Genomic DNA, 21,382 nt, shown 5'->3' with positions numbered 1-21,382 from the left:
ACATTTTTTCCCATCTAAACGGTTCTGTTTTCAAAAAAAATCCTTTATTCTATACCGTTAAAATTTATGGCTGCTTTATGCTGCTGATTTTACACGGCCAGCAGTCACATAAAAGGTAAAACTGCAGCACTGTTTTGAGCAATGCTGACCAACGCCGCCCAACATGCCAACATGAAAGTGAAAAGAATGAAAACAACCACCATGCTCTTCTCCTGTGTTCTCCCATGAACGTTCTATCGTAATATGGGCCCTCTTGAAACGCAGCCAGCATAAAATGGCCACTGGACATACACCACACAAGCCTTAACGAGAGAGAAAAAAAAAACAACTACCACAACCCTTCTCATGTTCCTGTTTTGTACACTGTTCCGTGCAGAATCGCATGCTGAACGACACGCTGGCAAGAATCAGCTCACACCAAAGGGCCTTTTTTTGTGCGGCTGAAAGAAGAATAGTGGCGGTGGCCTTGGTTTGTTTCACCTGGCCTGTGATAGTTTCGGGGTTTGAGCGCACGAAAAGGTACGAGCCGACAGCAAAAAAAAAATCGATAGTGTTCCGTTCGATTGTTCGATCGACTGGACCTTTTTGGCTCGGTGTGCTTTCTTCCGTTGCCCGTGCTCTGGTCAATTCTTTCGAGAGTTTAAAGTGTCTATTCATTATTTGATGGTTGTCCCTGAGCGGCACTGGGAGGGGGTTGCCTTGATTTAGTTCCACCGCACGGTCCAGCGCCTCCATCAATGGGCGTAGCACCGGGCAGCACTGTTTTATAGAGTAGCGTAAACGGTAGCGTAACCGTGCCCTCTGCATCGACATAATTTTTGCACTTTCTCTTCAATTGACAGAATGATTTATCTGTCTACCTGTGTGCGGGTTTGGCTGTTGCGCTTGGGATTTGTTTAAGGGTGGGAAACGCGTTGGACAAAAACTGACCAGTAAGCAGAAAAATTTGGGTATCGGGTTTTGGGGTGACCACAAGGAAACATTATTATTCTCACGAGATTTGAGACGTTGAACATCAATTATGGTTTCAATTGGATGATAAATGAGCAATTAGGTTCATTTTTACTTCATTAAATTATGCTTAAATATCATGATATCGACATATTATTCTATGATAGCAGCAGAATAAATTGCAACAGTTTATCAAACTGCTCCGCAATGTTTAGGAATCTATTCTATTTGTTATTTTTCGTTCGATTCAAAGACATCCTCGGCCGGTCTAGTGGTACAGTTGTTAACTTGCATGACATGGGTCATGGGTTCAACTCCCATATGGACCTTATCGCCCCATACGTAGGAGAGTTTATTCAGCTACGGGTGATCAATCGTTATATCACTGAATGTCAAGCCCATTAGTGGTGTACAGGCAGGCCTAAACAGATTGAAGAAAATCTAGAAAGAACAAAAAACAGACATTTGATTTTAAAAAGGTAAAAAATCTCACATATCTAAAACAAACACTTTATGTCAACAAAAAATATTAAATTAAATAGACAATATTACATACAAATGTTGGAAAAAATTAGATATTTTTTATACAAGCTTTAATCAACTAACTTTGTTGCAAAATAATACAAAAAAAATCTTCATATAATTCAGCAACTTAAAGAAATTCTTTCCTAAACATATAGTTTTACTATCATCAACATATTTATAAAGCTATCTTATCACGTATTGAATTTGAGCCTGACATTTTCAAAACGCTATTCTATTCTTCATTCACCACACCTTACGCTATCACCAACGGACGAGTAATACATTTTTTCAATCTTAGATTCCCCACCATCAAACCTTTAGCTTGAGTATAGCACCAAATGCTGATGACTTTCAACCTGGGAAAGGGAAAGCCAAATCGCTTCCCCAGACTTAAAGAGAACTAAGTTGACTGGTTGGAGAGTAACCAATGAAAAAAAAACAATGGAACAATTTTAAACCACTCGGCACAGAGGGCAAACCAAGAGCTCACCGAACTTTGACCATTATTATTGAAAACTCGAATCGATAAACGTGAAAACTCACCGCACCGCTGTGCCAGACTTTGCATGCACGGGAAGCTAGAAAAGTTTCGAGTCCAACTGACCGAAGGGATGAAGCGGAGCGTAAACAAACTTGAGAATTTTAATTTCCCTCAAACCGCCAGCTAGCATGCCGGTTCTGGGTTGGGAAAGAGAAACGGCCTTTACCGGAGCAAGTGGGCAAGTCGGGAGTGCCACATTGGTTGAAAATCAATTTCCATTTCGGTGGTTGAGTTCATTTCCTCTCGCTGCAAATGGAGTCAGCCTGTTCGGCAGGGGGGGGGGATGGGTGAGAGTGTTTAAGCCTGGATCTGCATAAACACCGAAAGTCGACAAAGGTTGAGCTGAGTTCGGAAGAAGCTTGAAGCACCGATGGAAGGAATACCGATCGATCGAGTGTTTTGGATATTTTAGCCGAAAGAATGCCAAGGGAACAAGGGGCGCGAGAGTGGAACGGTCAGTACGGTTGCGGTCGCCCGAGGTTGTCCCACACGCACACTTTGTTTCGGAGCGGTTCGAGCTAAATCTATCAATTACAAATCAAACACAGACACAGTTTGCCCACAAGTCAGAACCACAGGCATGGGTGTAGTTTTTCATTTCGTGCATTCCCGGCTAACGGTCTAGAATCGATGACTGTCGGTAGGAAAAGAATCATGGCAAGTTTTAGCGAGTATGCTTGATTACAATTGTTATTCCATCGGTGATTGCTTGGCACTTGTATTGACTTTACAGTGTAATGGTACGACTGGGTGCACGTTACCGTCAAATGTCGCACAAAATGACTGTAAAAATGGAACTAAAAAGTAACCTCCTGCTAGCAGATGCATTTAGAACGAATGTTTGTCTATCCGCGCCCGTCACTTTGGCAAATAAAGTGTTACTGCAGTAAGTATAGACAGCTGCCGATTGTACCTGTTTGTTGTGTGGATTTGCTTTTACGTGAATGAAGTGATATGCTTATTTGAATTATTCTAATTTGAAAGTTGTTTCCAATTTGGATTATTTTCTGATCTCTATATAATTCAATAAAATGAAAGAATTTTTCATTTGATGGAACTGGATCTTAATCTACTGATAAAAACTATAAAAGAGGACCACAGCTTAAAAATATATGATTGAAAAACAGCATGCATACTTTTAGGCGAGTTACTATAATTTTGGTTAGTTGCCTAATTTCAGGGGCTAGTGATCGTAGTTCAAGTTTTGGTGTGTCTTATCATTGAAATAATGGATGCTTAAAAATTGTATAATAATTGAAAAACAAAATAAAATTATAATAAGTTATTAATTTAAGTAACAAAGCGAAGAACTTCATTGTTCCCTTTCGATACCTTGCCAGCGAGTGCCTCACCGATATTATTATTTCAAAAAAAATCTCAAACAGTTAATTTATAAACTGATTCAAGACACCAAAAATCAATAACCTATAAACTTAATTAATGACTGTCGATTTACGAAACAAACGCACGGGAGCGCTCCTGCTGCTGCACGAAACGGAGGACATCAATTACGGCTGAGCCAGCATGCGAGAAAACCGTTCCACTCATCAAGTAAGAAAGCTTTTAGATTCAATGTTTTCGCCCTTCCCTTCGTCTGCTGTTCTAAAAGCTTCTTGGAAGCGTAGCAAAAATGAGTGTTAAATGGACGAAGTAGCTACGGTGGGACGCGTGTGTTTTATGTGTATGTGTGTGTTGCTGCTGTGAATCGTGGTTAGACACTCGAACCACGCAAAGACGACACCCGGTCATGAAAAAGTGAAACCACCCTTTAACCTCCTTCTGCAAAAACAAATTCCAAAGAAAAAACTAAAAGCCCAATGACATCTCAGCAAACCGCTCGTACGCTGTACGGAAGCGTTTTTTTCTTCTGCTTTCCCATCACAGCCCATCGACAAACCGCTTCCGGCAGCTTTCAGCAAGCGACGCTTGATGAGACCTGGTGCACGGGTGCCTTCGGTGGTTTATTTCGCCACACGCAAAAGACGACACTGTGACACCAGGCGAAGGCAATCATGCACTTGCTCGTTGTCAACCTCCTTTTTCTCCATCCCCGGAGGGGTTTCTTATGCCTTTTTTTGCGCCAAGCGAAAATCGACAGATCAATTAATTAAACTGCACTTTCTGCTTCCTTGGCGCGTGGTGGTGAGGGCGCGGGCCGACATCATCACGCTTCGTTTTGCTGGCGTTGACACAAAAAAGCGGTAGCACGCCCGGCACATGGTAGGCGGGTTGATGCTGGGAAGCTTCAGATGGCAGAGCACGAGGTGGAATTTGGTTAGCAGCAGGAGCAGCAGTAGCAACCGAACGGCACGACAGTTTGCCTTCTTCACTAATTGCGCTGAAATTAAGCAACCATGATGACATGGCACACACACACAGCCTGAGCCTCGGCCATGCTTGACGATGAAGGTCCCTTTCGGAACCGTGCAAGGAAGGCGAATTAAGTGCATTGAAAGCACATCGAATGTCGGGTGTCACGTACGATGGCATCCCTACAGAGACGCAAGAGCCTCAACACTCAAGAGAGCAAATTATCCATCCAGCAGCCACCCGCTACAGGAAAGGTGTTGGAAAAATCATCAACACTCCGAACAAGCACGAAGCAAAAAGCAATCCATGCATTGTGTTGGAGGCAAGAGCAAGAAGCAAAATCAATTATCGAATAAAATTGTACAGAAATGCTTTAAATTCCACTTTAAAACCCCAAAAAACGCTCTCCCTCAAACATCCCTTCAATTGAAGAGCTACGAGTATGAGTGAGTGTGAATAATTCAACTCTATTTGAATTCCACCGCGCATGGGGAGCGGTGATCGAATCGAAAACCAAAAACAGACGTTACACAGCCCTTAAGCATTGGTCACATTATTCCAATTTGCGCCAATTCCAATTCCATCGTCCTTCGCGCTGGACCATGGCGCTGTGCATTGCTGTATCGAAACCCATCCCAGGCTGTAACGGGCTTCGCACATACATTGTGCTATTAATTATTTTTTAATGACAGTTTAATTTGATTGTGATTTATTCTTCACTTCGTTTGTTGTGTTTGATTGTTTTTATCTGTCTCGGTTGGTGGGGTTTTGTTTTCCTTTTCTATGCGTTTTTTTCCTTTTTGGGCATGTGTTTTATGTGAGGTTTTGGGGGAGAAATGCAACACATTATCGTGTGGGAGCTTACCACCTGTTTATTTTTGTTTTGCGTGTGTCTATGCTCCGTATGCATTGTTTGTCATGCTGGCAAGATGCGAATTACACTATTTTCCACGAACTGTTTCACGCCTCCCTGCTTTAAGTAGAATAATAAAAGGGCACAGGAATGGATGCTGCACGTGTCTAAAGAGCGAAAGTAATTAATGTGTCCGTGCTAAATGCTGATTGTGTTCGAAACAATTTAATGCGACCGAAAATGCTTTCACGGTAGCTGGTTCAGTTTGCGAATGTAAATATGCGCTACGTAATGTTAAAAATACACTGCACATATATTGATTTAAAGGACAATGCAAGAAAGTGCATAACGGAACATAAATTAATTTAAATATTTAATTTTAATACAACAAACCTTAAACAAATAAAACAAACAAAGCCTTAATATAACATTTAAAACAAATTAAATACAAGCATTTTTAAACTAACATATTTAAATTCTTCGTTATTTCAACGAAAAAAGAACAGCATACATGTCGCGAAATGGGTTCCAACGTGTCTGAAGTTTTGGAATTTATTAATTGAAGACAGGACCAACCTACAACCAGCGAGTGCTTTTTTCCGGCTAGACGAAATAAATCTCCCAACTGTCACCATTCTCAACAAGACGACTTGTGTCTTGTGCGATCTCCTCCACTGCGCCCCTTCTATGTGAAGGCCAACCGCTTTCCACACAGAAGACACTTATCGGATGTACACGCCCCGGCGAGCAGATTATTCGCGTTGGCAACCTTCAACGCACTCCGCACGCGAGTACACGAATTTACCGGCTCAATGATTACACGGGTGTATGCTATACATTACACAACTTGGCGCTGAGTAGGAAAGCTATGCGGCAAACAAAACAACTTTAAGCTCGTGCTTCTTCACCAAACAACGGCGGGGGAAGTTGCTCTACCACAACAGAGCACGATCTCAAAATGCTGATGGGAAAATGCTGTAAACAACAAACCGAATCCGAACTCAGCACACGAATCGGCGGTTGGGAAATCCGGTATGTCAATGCTTGATTCATAAATATTTCCCATCGAATATGAAACTACTTTTCTAGGGTGGGGATGTTTTTTTTTTCTTTTTGCTCGATAACAACAAAAAATCGACACAAAAAGCACATTTTGCCAATGCGACGTACTCAGCGTCGGTGAGATGTTTTGAACGCTTTGCTGCTTGTGTGCCCTCTTGCAAAGTGGCTTACTGTACGGAAAGATGGAAATAAAATCTCCAACCCCAAAACGATGCTGCGGCACATTGCATGTACACGTTTGTGTTGCCGCTTTTTTAAAATTGAAAACTTTTTCCATACCACTTTCCAGTCCACCTTTTTTTCTGGTGCGGCATATTCCATCTCCCAAACCACAGCTATAGCTACACACTTCGCGATCGAAATTGCGCAAAAAAAGGGCAGACGGCGCAGAAAACATCCACAGAAGAAGAAGCAAACTGCAAACGCTTCAAAATGCAAAGCATGCGAAACACAACAATCGCAAATCCTGCCTTAGCTATCGCAGTTGGGGTAAGTTGGCTCTAACAAAGAGAATACACACAACAACAACAACAAAAAATGGTTGACGAAATTGAAAAATCATTGAACGTTTATTGAATCATTGTGCCTGCAAAAGCTCGTTCCGATCGGTGCCCCAGCACAAGAATGCTTCTGACTGCAACTTTTTCGCTCCCAAAAACCTGCCAAGGGCTACACTCTCGACTCGAACTGCTGCTGCTACTGCTGCCGCCTGGCACTTGGGACTCCTTGGGGAGATTATTCATTGATGGAAAAGTTTTGCTGCATCCGAATCGGAGCTGTGCAGCCTTCGTCGTTTGGGCCGGGAGAATGCAAAAATTGGCAGCCAAAGGAGGCAGTCCAAAAGGGCTAAGATTAATATTTCCCCCAAGCTTTGACGTAAAAGTTGCACGTTGCACGCTGTGTCAGGCTAACCATACTTTTGGCCGTGGTCATTGTACTCTGTCCTTCCGGCGAAACAATATGTCCAGTCCGGGGTTGTTTTGTTTGCCTTGTATCCCGTTGCACCGCTTGGGATATTGGAAAGGATTACGTTGTAGAGAAGCAACGTATGGCAAAGTAAAGAAAGATGGAGCGTTTACTTTGTTGCCTTGCCTTGTGTCGGAGGACTTGTGACCTCAATCACAATTGACAAATATTGACGATGGAGTGTGCTTGAGCTATTGAACTTTTGGTTCGCCTTTGTGAAAACATTCCACTACACTCACCGAGATGAAGAATTAATAAATGCTCTTCGGTAGCTATTGTGGTAAGATGCATTGTGTTCACAAATTAATTTTATGTAAATATACATTTTGATTCAAGTGTGGTCATTCAAAAGTGTAATACATTGAAGTAGAAACATAGTCATTACTTTGTGATCAATATTGTCTCGTATGGTAAAACTGAAAAATATTCAATTTTCTTTTGCTCTATTAGCTTTCCTTTTTTGGACGTCAAAGGATTAATATCGTTAGTTTTAATGTAGGAGCCTATAATCGCATTTACTATTCCAGCTTTTATCTGTTTTGTATTAACATCTACAAAAATGTGTGATAAGGTATGTTTGTAAATACACTTTTGCTATGTAGATTGCATACCTGCAGGCGTTTTTGTTCATGAACATGTCTGTTGCAAGTATCACTAAATCCATAAGCTAAAATTTTGCAATTTTAAAAATTGCATCTAAGGACCTAATGCACATAATGCAGAAACTATTCGCACATGGTACGGACAAAACGGTATAATTCTTCACCTTCCAATATTTGAAAATGGCGGTACGTGCCATCTAGTGCACTCGGGAACAAAACGAATACAATGGAAACAAGAGCAATAACTCACCGAGAGAGAAAAAAAACCCCTGCTACGCTCCAGCACGATGACGGCCTTAAATGTATGCCAGCGTCTGAATGTGTGTCGTTTGAGGTTGTCTGCATGCTGCTAGGCATCACGCGCGAGCAAGCCGTACAATAAATCATTCATTTTAATTAAAACTAGGCAACGTAGCCGGGAAGAAAGTATGCACAAAAGACGGACAGTGAAAGGAATAGCGCATGTGAGTATTCGAGCTTTCAAAGAAAGGACATTCTTTTATGTGCGCGTGTCAGTTGCTTTTAGGTAAGGTAATCTGAATGAATAGAGTGAATCCATGTATGGTTCTTTATAAAGACGATAAAAGCTCACTATGGACCCACTCAAATTTGGAACATTTTGTTTGAAGAATCAAAGTATGGAATAATGCATTCATTTTCAGCAAGTAATAAATTCACTCAAAATGAAAATAGAAACTAAAGCATTTTTTTCGACTTTTATCAATCCAAAACTATCACCATCAACAGCAGTGAAAAAAGGCAACCGTTTTCCGAAACTATTCACTCCTATTCATATGTGCCTGCGTGCTGGGCTATATTTTAACCGTCCCAAACGCTCCCCCCCGGGCGGCATGATTTGCAGGCTTGTGAATGTGAGGGAATGACTGATGACTGACCACGTGGCAGCTCGAACAGAACAGGCTATTCTTCAACTTTTGCCGCCCGGTTTGTGTGCGATGCGCTTGTCTGCCTTGACTCTGCCGACGAGGCGCAACAATTCAACAGTTGTATTCCGGTGGTTTGGCCTGCTGTGTGTCTGGTCGTATCTCTCGAGCAGTGCCCGTTTGCTCAGCCCTATGCTCCACTCGGGCTGTGCTGACGGATGAAATCCACTCTACCGCAAAAATGTCCGTAACTATAACCACACTCATGAGGCGATTGTATGAATATTCTTTTCACTCCTTCCCGTTTCGGGCAAGGATTTTCGGAATGAACCCCCAATGGTGCTCTGGCCCAGCTGGGTAGTTGGGGCGGTGACTCATCCTCCGGATGAGCTTTTAACAAAAAAAACTCCCACCTTTTTCATTCAGCCCACCCAATCCAACCAAACTGCTGACCGAGGAGTTTTGGTGCAATTTTCGGGATTTTCGGTTTATTTGAAAACGGACTAAAACTGAAGTGTTTGGTGTGGTGTGGTTCTATTCTCTTTCGGGCGCTATGGTAAAGGCTTGGCCCCGGATGTTGCACTTGGCATGCATATCAAGCGGTATGATACTCTGCGGTTAAGTGAGCTCCTTCCCGTAGGCCACTCATTTAGTTGCGATGCAGGCACGCAGATGCTCTAACTGAGGAAGGCCACGGGTGATGCAAAATGCTTAACCGGCGGATATTAACACCAACTGGTTCGGTTGAAAATCACCAATTTAAGTTGTTGAGAATTTGCCAACCGCAATCAAACGCTTTGCTGCAACTGCCGGCGATTGGAATTTAAAGTGGTTGTAATGTTGGTCAGTTTGCTCAATTTCACCTGCCGCTACCTAGCTTTGTGTTTTGAGCAGTTCAATTTAATTTAGCTACAAAAAGATAATGACACTTGTAACGATTTTATTTAGAAGTTTTTTTATTACTTGTTCCAATTATTATGTGTAATTAAAATACACTTCATCTTTGTTTCATTTATTATTTTTCATAAACGACTGTTCTCATTTTTTGTGTTTGTGGTTTCATTTCATATAGCTTTTTGGGTTTCCAATTGGATTTTTTTCATGTTTTATATCTTTTGCATGTTTCTGTCATATTTTTTACCTTTTTAAACAAAGATGATTAAATTTTAACTAAGACGAGTAAATATTTAATATGACTTCGTTTTCTTATTTATCACTCTTTTGTCTTAATTATCTTGAAATGTTTTACCTGAAAGCTTGAGATATTAATAATACTGTCAAAATTTTATCAAACACGACAAGAGTTGCTGCAATTTCAACGAGCAATAACTTATTCAAAGCTTAAATTAAAGGAAGCAATAAAACCGACCCATAATGCAACACTTAATTGCCGATTCCAAGCAGCTCATTAACTCATTCAACCTTTTCAAACGGCGTCATAAATATTCTCAGCGCGTCATGATAATTAACAAAAGCGACATCATTCCTTCCCGCCTTCAACAGAATCGAAATACCGTAAATGCAATAAACCATGGCAGCACTTCGAACTCATCCACGGTGTCCCGCCAGCAATAATGATGATCACGGTGATGGCACACCGTTTGACGACATTCCATAGTGTGACGCTTTTTCTAGTGACATGCACACATGTACGGAGTGTGTCCCAGTCCCAGAAATGCTCACCTCGTCATGCTTTTACGCTTTGGTTTTTGCGTTTTTTTTGCAGAAGCCATTTTTCGTGGTGCTCCGGGTCTTGCTCTCACCAACAATCTATACGCGTCATGCTCTTATCATGCGCCATTTAATCGACAACGATATGGTTTGTGTTAAAACTTACTCCATCGAGCGCCGAGTCTCCGTTACCGTCCCGTTTAAGCGCAATTGGGGGAAAAATGAACACAGACAAAAAAATAATACTACAGCGAGAGAAAGTTCAGATACATCATCCTCCATTTCGGGCGAGCAAGAGACCCTAGCGCATGGTAATTGAATTTTAAAACCCCGAACTCTTGCAAGCGCACATAAATATTAATTTCATCAGCTCGTTGGAAATGTGTTCGTGTTTTAACAGATTTATGAATCCGTAATGAAGAACGAACAAAAGCGTCGGACAGGGCGCTACCGGACAGGGCGAAGGCATGCATGGAAGGTGCATGATGCACGCGAGCTTGTTCTTTTTCATCACTCTGCCTCAACAGATGAGTGCATGTTTTTTTATTCTTCATTCCAACTTAAGGGAGCGTCCCGTAGAGGTGCGAGAGAACGGCGGCTGAAACACTTGTTCGATGACACGTTCTCTTTAGCAACACCGCTCAAACGCATCAAGATGGGAACGGCAGTGCATCGTGGCACGGGCGCTGAAAAGTGCACACAGAACAATCTGCATAAGAACCATGCACAATGGCGTACAGCGTGTTGTGTGCGGGTGTTACTTTTTATCAGCTTCCTTCCCACAGGACCGGCAGAGACACGTCGAATGGAGATTTATGCGGTGTGCTGCTGCCGGCACTAGGCAAAAATTTAGTGGTTGTGTGCATTTTCAGCACGCTTGCTTCCTTCGGTGGTGCTTCACCGAGATCGGATTTTTGCCATTTATTTTGCTCTCCCTGCTTTCGTTCTTTCGATAGATTATGGCTGAAGACTGCATAGTGTGCCGAACAAGAAACAGAGTGCTAGAATACATTTCATTCTTTTGAATGCGATTCAAAGCTCTCGAAATCTCTTAATAATATTCTTTTGTTGCACAGTCAATGTTACTGTCGGTTTCAAGCATTTTAAGTATTCATGCCCTGAAATGGAATGACTGTAGGATGATGTTACGCTTCTTTACATTGCATTCAGTGATTTAGTTGTTACAATGAACAAAGATAATATTGACCATTGTGGATGAAGAAATGTTTCACAAAACTATTTTTTAAGGAGTTTTATGTCTTTAATTGTGTTTGAACAATGATTGGTTACAATTTATAATGTTAATTTTTCTTTTCATATTTGATTTTCATTCTACTATGACCATTACATTCCAATACGGGAAATGTGTACCTTTTTACATACTTTGAGGCGTTAATTTCCTAACGAATAGTTACCAAAAGCGTATACCTAGCATATTTTAAGGCGAAAAATACAAAAGAACGATAGTTCTTGACTTGCAACTGCATCATTACAGTAAAACTCAAGACGATTAATGCATTTTCTTAGCAGCAGCATCAGTCTACACTTGCAAAAGTCATTATTATCAGCACAAAACCAAAATCTCCTCTCTTGTTCGGTTTAAAGTCACGCGATACCTTAATTGCACTGATTATTGGTGAATCTCGTCCACATTAAGTCCCCTTTTCATCGATCATAAATCATCGCATCCTGCGCATCCTGGCCAGCGTCCAGCAGTCAACCATTTTACGACATTCGGCAGCAACAGCAAATCGATCGAATTTATGGTTTATGGCATTGTGTGTGTGGCCCACCGTGCTTAATTGGAGTCCGATTCAACCCGATTGCACAAATTTCCACAACAATGCACCCACAATCGGGAAACGGAACACGTGGGGTGTTTTTGACGAACTCCATAGCCAGCTGCATGATCGCGCGGAGCATGACACGATAGTAGTAGTAGTGGCAGAAAGGGTGGATCACGCACGATACGAGAAAAGCGATAAAATTAAACGCACCATTTCTCATGCGGAACGCTTCCGGGGATGGGTGCTGGTTGGAAAAAGCGCGGCGTACACCTCGCCGGCTTGCTGTTAGGGGAAGGGTGTATGCTGATTGTGCCTCGGGCCGTGCTGTCTATCTTAATTAACATCTAAATGATATGTCAAACAGCGCATCGGCCTAATTAATTAATTCGTATGAATTATGATGATTCGCGCAACGTGTTCGATCGATCTGGAGGCAGTCGGCGAGCCAGTCCAGCATCGCCGCGAAACAGGATGCCGTGGGAAAAGTAATTCAAATTGGGCGCTGCTGGTTCAGGGCCGGATGCAAAAGGGCACGAAACGGCAAACGATGACTTTTGAATTTTGAGACGGTGGTGGCAGAGTGATGCGGTTTAGCTATGCAAAATTGATTCGTTGCGCTTTTGTTTTCGGCGGACGTGGGTAAGTCTCGGTTGGAAAAGACATATCATGTCCGGTTGATTGGGGGAAAGGAAATTACAACGAAATTACAGTTTAATGGATTTATTAAATAAAGCTACAGCTAACACTATATCTTGATATTGATACTTTGTAGCATATACTGTTTATCGTCAAATGATCATAGAATCAAGAAGTTGACTCCTAGTCAAGAAATACTACATGAACCCAGTTGAAGTTTACTAAATTTTGAGAAAACCCATGAAATTATAGAATGAATAGCATAAAAGTAGCGTTCAATTTATCATGAATCTTTAATGCATACAATTCAATATACTTTTGATAGGTTCCAAAACAGCAAGCTTAAGCGATTAATTCCTGAAACACTATTCCAATTCACTCGTCCAAACCCACGCCTTACTCCCAGATCATCCATCCATGACGTATTGCTCCCCTTCTCAGCCCGTGTTGTGGGATTGGAAATTATCTGTATAAATTAAACATCCACCAGCGCTGCTAAACGTTGCTACCGCTCGGGCAAGAAAAACTCCCAGCGGAATTGCACCGTCCATCGGTCGTCCCAATGATTTGCTGGTTTCCATTTCCGAGCGTTACTGCACATTGATTCACGAACACACCCGTGTGCGCCATCATTTGCTCACAATTAGTTTACACTTTCACTGTGCAGCAGCCCGACCACGATGAGCAGACGATGGGTTTAGATCCGAACCCCCGGGTCCGGGATTTCTCAAACCCTTGCTCGACCGAAGGTTTTGCCGTCCCCTCAGGGGGGGCTAAGTCACCGATGCATCGATACGGCACCACCCCGAACCGCTCCACGAGCGAGTGTGTCATCGGAGTCACGCTGACCGACCATCGGCGACCAGTGCCAACCGAAACCATCCGAGCTAGGCGCAGGCACAGGACGCTCGAGTGGAATAATTTAATTATACCAACTTCATCGAAATCGCATCACACTCGGCACTCGAGAGCACTGGAGAGAGCGGCGGGCACACACTGTGCCGAGTGTGGTTGGTCCGTTGCGTTCGACTTGTTGGGTTGAAGACGGGTTGCAGGTTCGGGTTTGTGGTGTCACCGTGTGGCGGTATGCGACACGATGGACAATCGATCGACGTACCCTCACACACACACAGGCGCACACACACACACTGACCATCAGCGTCTAATTAATATTCTACAAAGTTATCGATGACGATAATTGGTAGGAAAATATATCGCATTTCATTAGGCCGATTGATCTGCGGCCGGCGGCACACGCACACCATCGATCGTTTCGGCACTTTGAGTGTCTGAGTGCGAGCGTGTGTGTGTGCGAATAAGTGGTCAGTTTTGGTTTCGTATCAGTGGTTCGTGCGTCCAATGGAAAGTGTGGGTAAAATCCCAATTTCCCCCATTAGAATTCCCGTTTTCTCGTTTCAATATCACAGCATGGAAAATGAGAACTTAATCGATTACTCTTTTTTTGCAGCTCGTTCATTGTACAGTTTCGTTGAATGGAAGGGTTGAAATTGATTTGCGGTCAGGTTTTCCCTGTAGTATTACAAAACTAATACAATCTGGATGATATGGAAGCATTCTTATAGCATTTTATTGAAGCAAACTTTATTTATTTTTAAGCTTCATTCATGCAACTATTTTAAAATATTTCATAACAATTCTGCTTGAATCTGCAACTTTAAGGAAACCCTTTAATAACCGTCTCATAAAGTGCTTGGAATTGATCGAATCATATTTTATTCCGCGTGAGACTCGGACTGACAACGTAAACCGTTTGAGTTTTTCACCCATAAACTTTACGTGCTATAGACATCTTCTTCGGATTTGCCAGCCCGAAGAAACAACATATTCTACGCCTCCACTCAGTGACAACGCTCTGCCACGAGCTGTCGACCATAAATTTTATTATTACTTCATAATTTCATCACCAAAGTCACCGTAGCCCCGTAGAAGGCAAGGTGGCTGATCAAATAAGCCAGCCAGACTCGCTGAACTCGGCAAAGCACAAACTGCCTGTTTAAACAAACGCTGCCAACCCCGGAGATGAAGGAATGAGAAAGAATAACCGTCCATTCAAGCTGGTGCTGCAGCCGATGAAGACTACCGTGAACGCAAACGATTCGAACTCTTCCCCATCTCAGGTATGGCAGATAGCGATAATAAAGATATTAAGCTGATCTTCTCCGACCTCCGGCCCGATGAAGTGTTCCCCCAAAAGCAGGGTAGAAGTTGCTTAAATGTTTTGCAATAATTTTTGGTCACCAAGATAAGGCGGGGTAAAATGGGGGTGGCAGGTCTGCTTCACCGACGCCTTCATGAAGCCGATGATCGTTTCGACAATTTTCGGCTCCGTTTCCTGGGGACATAAATTCTCGTAAACTTCCAAAGCCTACACAAAGCCTGCACAGGTTAGCGTAAGAGGTGGGAGTAACAATAATAAATTTTAAACGAAACATCAGCGTAATGAAAAGTTATATCCACTTTAACAACGCTCGTGCAGAAGGGGTTGATTCCGGGATAAGCTTCCGTTCGATGAACCCTTTACACGCAGAGTTAGGAATACGTACCTATGGGGCTAACAAGTGGGGGGGGGGCAAAAAGTTTCAGACAAAATTGTCACAAGGATTAAATTGACATCACCTTTGGTTCGATAAGGGAAGCAAGGAAAAAGGACTAAGCCTACATATTGTAAGGATAAGTTGATGGTTTAAAATTGAATGTATCGAGAGGGTAGTGTTTGCTGGAAAATCTTTATCCTTGCTCTCAGGAAATCGGCAGCTTATACCCCTTTGTTGTGTTTTTTTTATTGCTATCGAAACACCACTACCACCAGCTTCGCCATCACCAATCATACTTACAAACTTTATAATACAAACAGTTGTACACTTCAGCCCAAAAGCGAAAGATTCTATCATCCTTGAACTCTCGCATCTCCAACGTTTTATCGATGTTCAAGTATGCGTTAGCTGAGTCATTCCCATTCCAGGGTGTCCAGGTAATGTTCGAAAGCTTACTGGGAGTTGGTGTTGGATTGCTGAAGAAAAAAAATGGAACCATTCCACTTCAAACTACATACTCACAGCCTTCAAATTATTACTACCTACCCATGCTTGATAAAGTTGGCTATCAACTCCACTGTCCAGCGATGTATTCTCCATTCCTCCCGGTACTGGTCCGCCTTCGCAAGGGCCTCCTCCATATTGTAGGGTGAAAAAATGTACCCCAAATCATCCCCGTGTATGGCACCGTACTGCGAATTAGGCAGATAGCTAATATACTCCTTATACTTTGCCTTCCCAAACTGTCCATCAAACTCAAATCGAAGATAGTACACGGGCATCGTTCCGTGCAGTGTTTGAGCTAAATCCTGCGCCAACCGTCTCATAGGATATCGTAGATTTGCTACATCTGCTATCTGTTGAAACACCTCCTCACTGGAGTTAACATGACCTGCCGCCACCAACTGGGATGTAAAATTATGAACGAAGGAAATTACTGCGCCAACCTTTTGCGCGGTCCAATTTTGAGGAATATTTGGGTAGAAGCGAAACCCATCTAAATGCTTCAATTGGTCGACAAATTCACGTGCCGTTTCACTTATCAGTATTGGAACCTTTGTAATCGGTGGGCTTAGCACGGATATATGAGGTGCATTCACGGTGTAGTTATCCCGCTCGATCTCTTCTTGCTCCAGCTCAGGTATGAGGCAAGGAGTACCCATCGAAGCGAACCCAAACGCAAATCCAGTCGTTCCATTTTGGATGAAAAAATCCTCAAAAGCTCTGGTACGAAACTCTATCGCAGTTTTAGGTTGCAGATCACTCAGGTACGACTCCGTGCAGAGTCGCGGATTGTACATAAAGGACCAGGACGCTAGCAGCGATCCGCTCAGTACAATCATACGATGGAAGAGATCTTTCGACTGGGGTATGTATAGATGGTGCGTTACCGAGCCGGCTCCCGCACTATGACCGAGCAGTGTAACTTGCGCAGGATCACCGCCGAAGTTGCCAATGTACCGCTGCACCCACCGCAACAGTGTGGTTTGATCTTTCAGCCCAAAGTTGCCACTGATGTTGAATTTGTTTGTTTTCAGAAATCCTAAAACATTGAGCCGGTAGTTAAAGGTCACCACAACAACACCCTGCAAGTAGCGTTAATGATGAGTAGTTAGTTACAACACCAAAACACAACACTTTTATACTGCTTACACTATCTATTAGTAGATCAGCCCCGTTAATGTCTTTTTCACCATGTCCAACCGCGTAACTTCCACCGTGAACAAACACTAGCACAGGATATGCCGCTGCTTCCGTGCTTTCTTTAACACGAGGCGTATAGATGTTTGCAAATAGACAGTCTTCGCAACCAATGACATAGTCCCGGGTGAATGGATTATTGTACTGGGCGCAGACACTCCCGGGTGTGGTGTAGTTTAGAGATCCACTCGGTTGATGCACTATTGAATGCTGTCAGGTGTAAAGCCTTAATTACTGACAACGGTCACATTGCTAATCCTTCATTCAATTTTCTTACACGAAATCGTAGGCTTCCGGTCGGCGGCTCTCCGTATCTGACACCATAATACGCACAGTATGGTGTACTGTTGAAGGTAGCCTTGGGCACTCCCACTCCCGTTGCTGCCTGTTCGTACTGCACCAGACAGTTTGCCTGCACGCTGCTAATAAAGAAATGACCCAATAACAGAACAGCGCAGGGCCGCATTGTCACGACGTGATCGGTGGGGATGGTGATGAATGAATGAAGCTTCTAAACGACAAACTGATGAGCACGAGATGCTAGCAATGTGTACTATTTATAATCAAACATCATCACATCGGGTGTGCGAATCTTTATTGTGCGTGATAAGAAGTATAGTTCCGTCACTCCGTACCGAGATTAGGAGCGGTGCCAATAAACAGTTTTGATTGATTATTATCATGAACATCAGAAAGAGTGTTTGGTAGGTGGCTGAGATTTCATAACAGCAATAGTGCAATTCCTGCAACAATGACGTTCTTTTCATGTAATTCCATATCTTTTGGGGAAATCAATTTCTGGTTCGGCCTTTTACTAGTAAGCTAATCATTATCATCAAATCTTATCATGTTTTGAATCGGATGGAGACAGATTTCTGTGAATTGTGTACATCACTGCTCTGTTCTCGTCTCAGAATACTGTATTGTTAGTAAGAAAGTAGGTTATGCTATTCAGGCCAGTGGACGGCAACTTAGCTCGTGAGTTATTTTCAAACAGCTAAACTCAATATTTTACATCCTTAACTTAAAAATCCACAATGTAATTAACTAAACGTTGAAATGTCATTGTATGTTTTCATTTGACTTTATTTTAGTTATTAAGGTGCTTTCTATCCACTGTTAACACTGATAGCGATGGCAATAATAAAAACATACTTTAACTTTCCTATAACACGTCGTAGTACGAACGACGCTCCCAAGACATCATAGTCCCAAGATATCAACCTGTACAACGTACTAGCTTTCGCGTAGTATTCTCACCTCCAAAAACAACCGAATTGCACTGTCAGAGGAGATTATTATCTAATCCTGAATGTGAAATTAATTATGCCATGAGCTATCATCTTCAACGGCTGCACGGAAAGTGAGCTTCATTTGTGCAACTAAAACGTTGAAAACAGTTGAAACTTTAAGCGTGTATGTTTAGTGCAGACGTCATCATCATCACCATCAACGACTTTCGTTTGTGTGTGAGATGATGATCCCTCTTCCAGGTGGGAAGGCACCAAGCATTGGTTCAGTTAAATAGGGCTGTAAACAGGTAAGCTCCATTTAAGGTAATGCATTTACTTACTGCCAATGGAAGGCTTCAGGTCGAGCGAGAGTGTAGTGTAACTTCTCCACAGAAAGGACGCCCAGGCATGATTTACTCTGCCCCGAAAGGTGTGTGCTTTTATTGTCTGGTCCGTATGGGGCTCCTTCCAGTCTGCCTCTCGAAGCTTAAGTTATTAATCTCGCATTGAAATATGTTATCATTATCATACGACTTTCATAGGTGCTTAGGAAATTGTCCTTTTGAACTATGGCTTCCTTCCCAGATGTAATACAACCGGAACCAACCCATATTGCAGGAAGGTATCCTTTGTGGACAATCTGAACCAATCTGGGGAGGAAAATAGACCTCGGCCAAGGGGACCCCGGATTGCGGATAATCATAGGAAGCCAACTAGCACTGGTTTTGCCTCAAAGTCTAAACTCAAAGGACAATCAAGCCGAACAGCTGGTTGGCCCTTTCCGTTGCTACGAACTCTTCGAACCCCTTCGGTAGGGAGGTCGTACGGACAAATAAATTAGATTGTACCTTCCCCTCGCTTTTCTATCCTTGCACTTCAAAAAAGGAAGTTGTATAATTCAGTCAAGGAACTTGAACCCAAGCAAGCCAAGGAGTTTGCGGAGCGCTCTGGCCGCCCAAATATGCGCGCGTCAAGTGCATAAAACGTCACATCCTATCGGTGCAGTATCTTTCCACTGCTCGGGAGCGTGGTGCGAGAGAAAGCGTGAGTCTAGCAGTCGCAGACTAGAAGTACCACTCCCGGGGGCGAAAGTCGATTACGGGTGAATATTTTGTCGCTAAACTCGACAGCGCCGGCTTCGTTGGCGCAATGCTATTTCTGGATGCTGTGTCTGCTTGCGGAGAAAAGTTTCCCCGAAGGCAAGCTGTGCGGGAAGTTACGCTAAGCTCTCGAGGCATTGTGTCTGTGTGCGAATTGTGACTTTTCCGGGATGCTGCTGCTGTCTGCCTGCCTGCCTGCCTGCGATGGAGACGATCTCTACGATCCCGGTCAAAAGTTTGCACACAATTCTCACGTGCTTTTGTTTTCACGGGATATTGTACGAAGGGGCCGCCTAAAACTCGTCGTGGCAGACGTCGTCAGCCTTGTTCTTCCCTTTGCAAGATGGCAACTAATCCGATGCGAATGTGTATGTGTTTCGTTTCTGGTGAATGAAGAAGTTTTGCATTATATTTTCGGCAACGGTATTGAGCCTGAGGTGCTTGTAGTATGATTCGCACGAAGAACTTTCTCCCGAGCCCACCTTGGAAAGGGAACGGGAAAGGGAAAGAGAATCGAATTGTTTTGTAAGTTGAAATTTATTGCTTTCATTTAACTCAATTTAGCGAGTGGGTTGGTGCGATCTTTTGCGCAACGGGAGAAGCGCAAGGCTGACCGGGATGGCGGGGAGTTATGACGAAACAATACACTTTCACCCAGCCAGGGATTGACTCACCAAGGAATGAGATGCAAACAAGGACAATAACACGAGAAGAATAGCGTCTATGTAGTGGTTCATTAGCATTAGTTAGCTCGTTTAGGTTAAACACTATATTGAGATGAAAGTATTGAAGCTATATAGACCTTTAAGTTCATTAAAATACCCTAAAATTATGCATATTCCTCAATCAATAATCCTATTCTCCCTAACGCACTCATTCCTCCATATTTTACTTTTCACATAAAGGCCATTGATGCATTTGCCAACAAATAATAATCCAACCATAATTATCTCACGTTCACACCATTCAATTGCAAAAGGGGAAAAAAATCATTCCTTTTCTATCCCCACTTCGTGATATACTGCAAGGATAATCCAACTCTTCGCAGCACTCCCAAGTGAGCTATTGAAAAATTAAACATAAAAAACCATTCCCCAACAATACGTGCCTTCTTAAAGACGCCACTGGCAAAGAACGGACTCGGTAAAAAGCTTCCTGCTAGGTTTTATTGCATATGCGAGTGCGACAGCGACGAGAAGCTCTCATTCATCCTGTGCTGTGAAAATCCCATTTTATGACTCGTCACGTTGAGGAGAGAAGGGATGAACCGTAGAAAAGCGGACTTTAGATTGCTTTATTGCATTTTTTTATTTTCACCGCTCGTTTAGCAGAGTTGTTCAGTGTTGTTCCTGCGTTATTGCTGCTGTGGTGGTGGAGAAGGATATCATTATGACTCCATGCAACCACTCCACCATACGTAAACAAAAAACTTCGAAACAAGAGTGTAAAAAGGTCAAGCGAAAGTGTAACGCACGAACGCACATCATAAAGCGTAAATCGTGCCCTCGGTGTTGGAAAGAAGCTAACCTTTCTTAGCCTTACTGATCCTTGCCACACGGGGGCTGAATGTGTTATGAGACAGCATAAATTTATCCATCGGCTTGGCACGGCACAAAAAAACCAACTACAAGAAGGACGTAAAAAAGCATCCCATCCCCTCCCGGCAAGGATCTCGGAAGAGTGAAGCGACTGCTCACATGAGAACTGCGCCTTTACACGAGACTGCGGTCATGTCGAACACGGTCGTTAAGTGAAAAATCTTACCAACTCATCGTTGACCCGCGAATCGGAATGGTGATGAAAGACCGAACGAGGTTGGGGTTTGGTATGATGATGGGGTGGTATGATGAGGCGGTTTAAGTGTCGATGAAGTGAGAATGAAACGCAACCCAAATGTCCAACGTCCATGTTTGGTCGGAGTTGGGAACACTAAAAAGTGGCATTATTTTCATTGACCAGCGTGCTGGGGGAAGACCAAAATGTGAGTGGAATGTGTGTTTGTAGGG

At 42.9% G+C, this 21,382-nt stretch overlaps 2 protein-coding genes across 3 annotated transcripts in view; one reads left to right on the top strand and one right to left on the bottom strand.

Moving 5' to 3' along the window:
- The window catches only part of LOC120899703, a 425,694-nt gene that overhangs the window by 129,198 nt on the left and 275,114 nt on the right, over nt 1-21,382 (top strand). The gene's annotated exons all lie outside the window — the stretch shown is intronic.
- On the bottom strand, nt 1,123-17,562 carry LOC120899706 (juvenile hormone esterase-like). 2 transcript variants are annotated; one of them, XM_040305829.1, is made up of 5 exons: nt 17,322-17,562; nt 16,997-17,254; nt 15,890-16,929; nt 15,644-15,819; nt 1,123-1,392 (listed from the first exon to the last, which is right to left on the bottom strand). In XM_040305829.1, the coding sequence occupies exons 1-5, from the start codon at nt 17,508-17,510 to the stop codon at nt 1,373-1,375; spliced, it is 1,683 nt and encodes a 560-aa protein (XP_040161763.1). In that variant the 5' UTR covers nt 17,511-17,562; the 3' UTR covers nt 1,123-1,372. The 2 variants fall into 2 exon arrangements, with proteins under 2 accessions (XP_040161763.1, XP_040161764.1); XM_040305830.1 differs by lacking the exon at nt 1,123-1,392 and adding an exon at nt 14,645-15,141.

This window comes from Anopheles arabiensis, chromosome 3 (assembly GCF_016920715.1).
Source record: "Anopheles arabiensis isolate DONGOLA chromosome 3, AaraD3, whole genome shotgun sequence".
NCBI classification, from domain to species: domain Eukaryota; kingdom Metazoa; phylum Arthropoda; class Insecta; order Diptera; family Culicidae; genus Anopheles; species Anopheles arabiensis.
This window is presented reverse-complemented; position numbering and strand designations above follow the sequence as displayed.

Bases quoted from the DNA above. Each gene is read 5' to 3' on its own strand.
- LOC120899706 (XM_040305829.1), bottom strand. From the start codon at position 17,510: ATGCGGCCCTGCGCTGTTCTGTTATTGGGTCATTTCTTTATTAGCAGC. The intron at 17,255-17,321 runs GTAAGAAAATTG...TACACCTGACAG, and splicing joins CCGGAAGCCTACGATTTCGT to CATTCAATAGTGCATCAACC. The intron at 1,393-15,643 runs GTAAGTATGATT...TGTTCTTTCTAG, and splicing joins CTGTTTGTATTATAAAGTTT to ATTTTCTTCAATCTGTTTAG.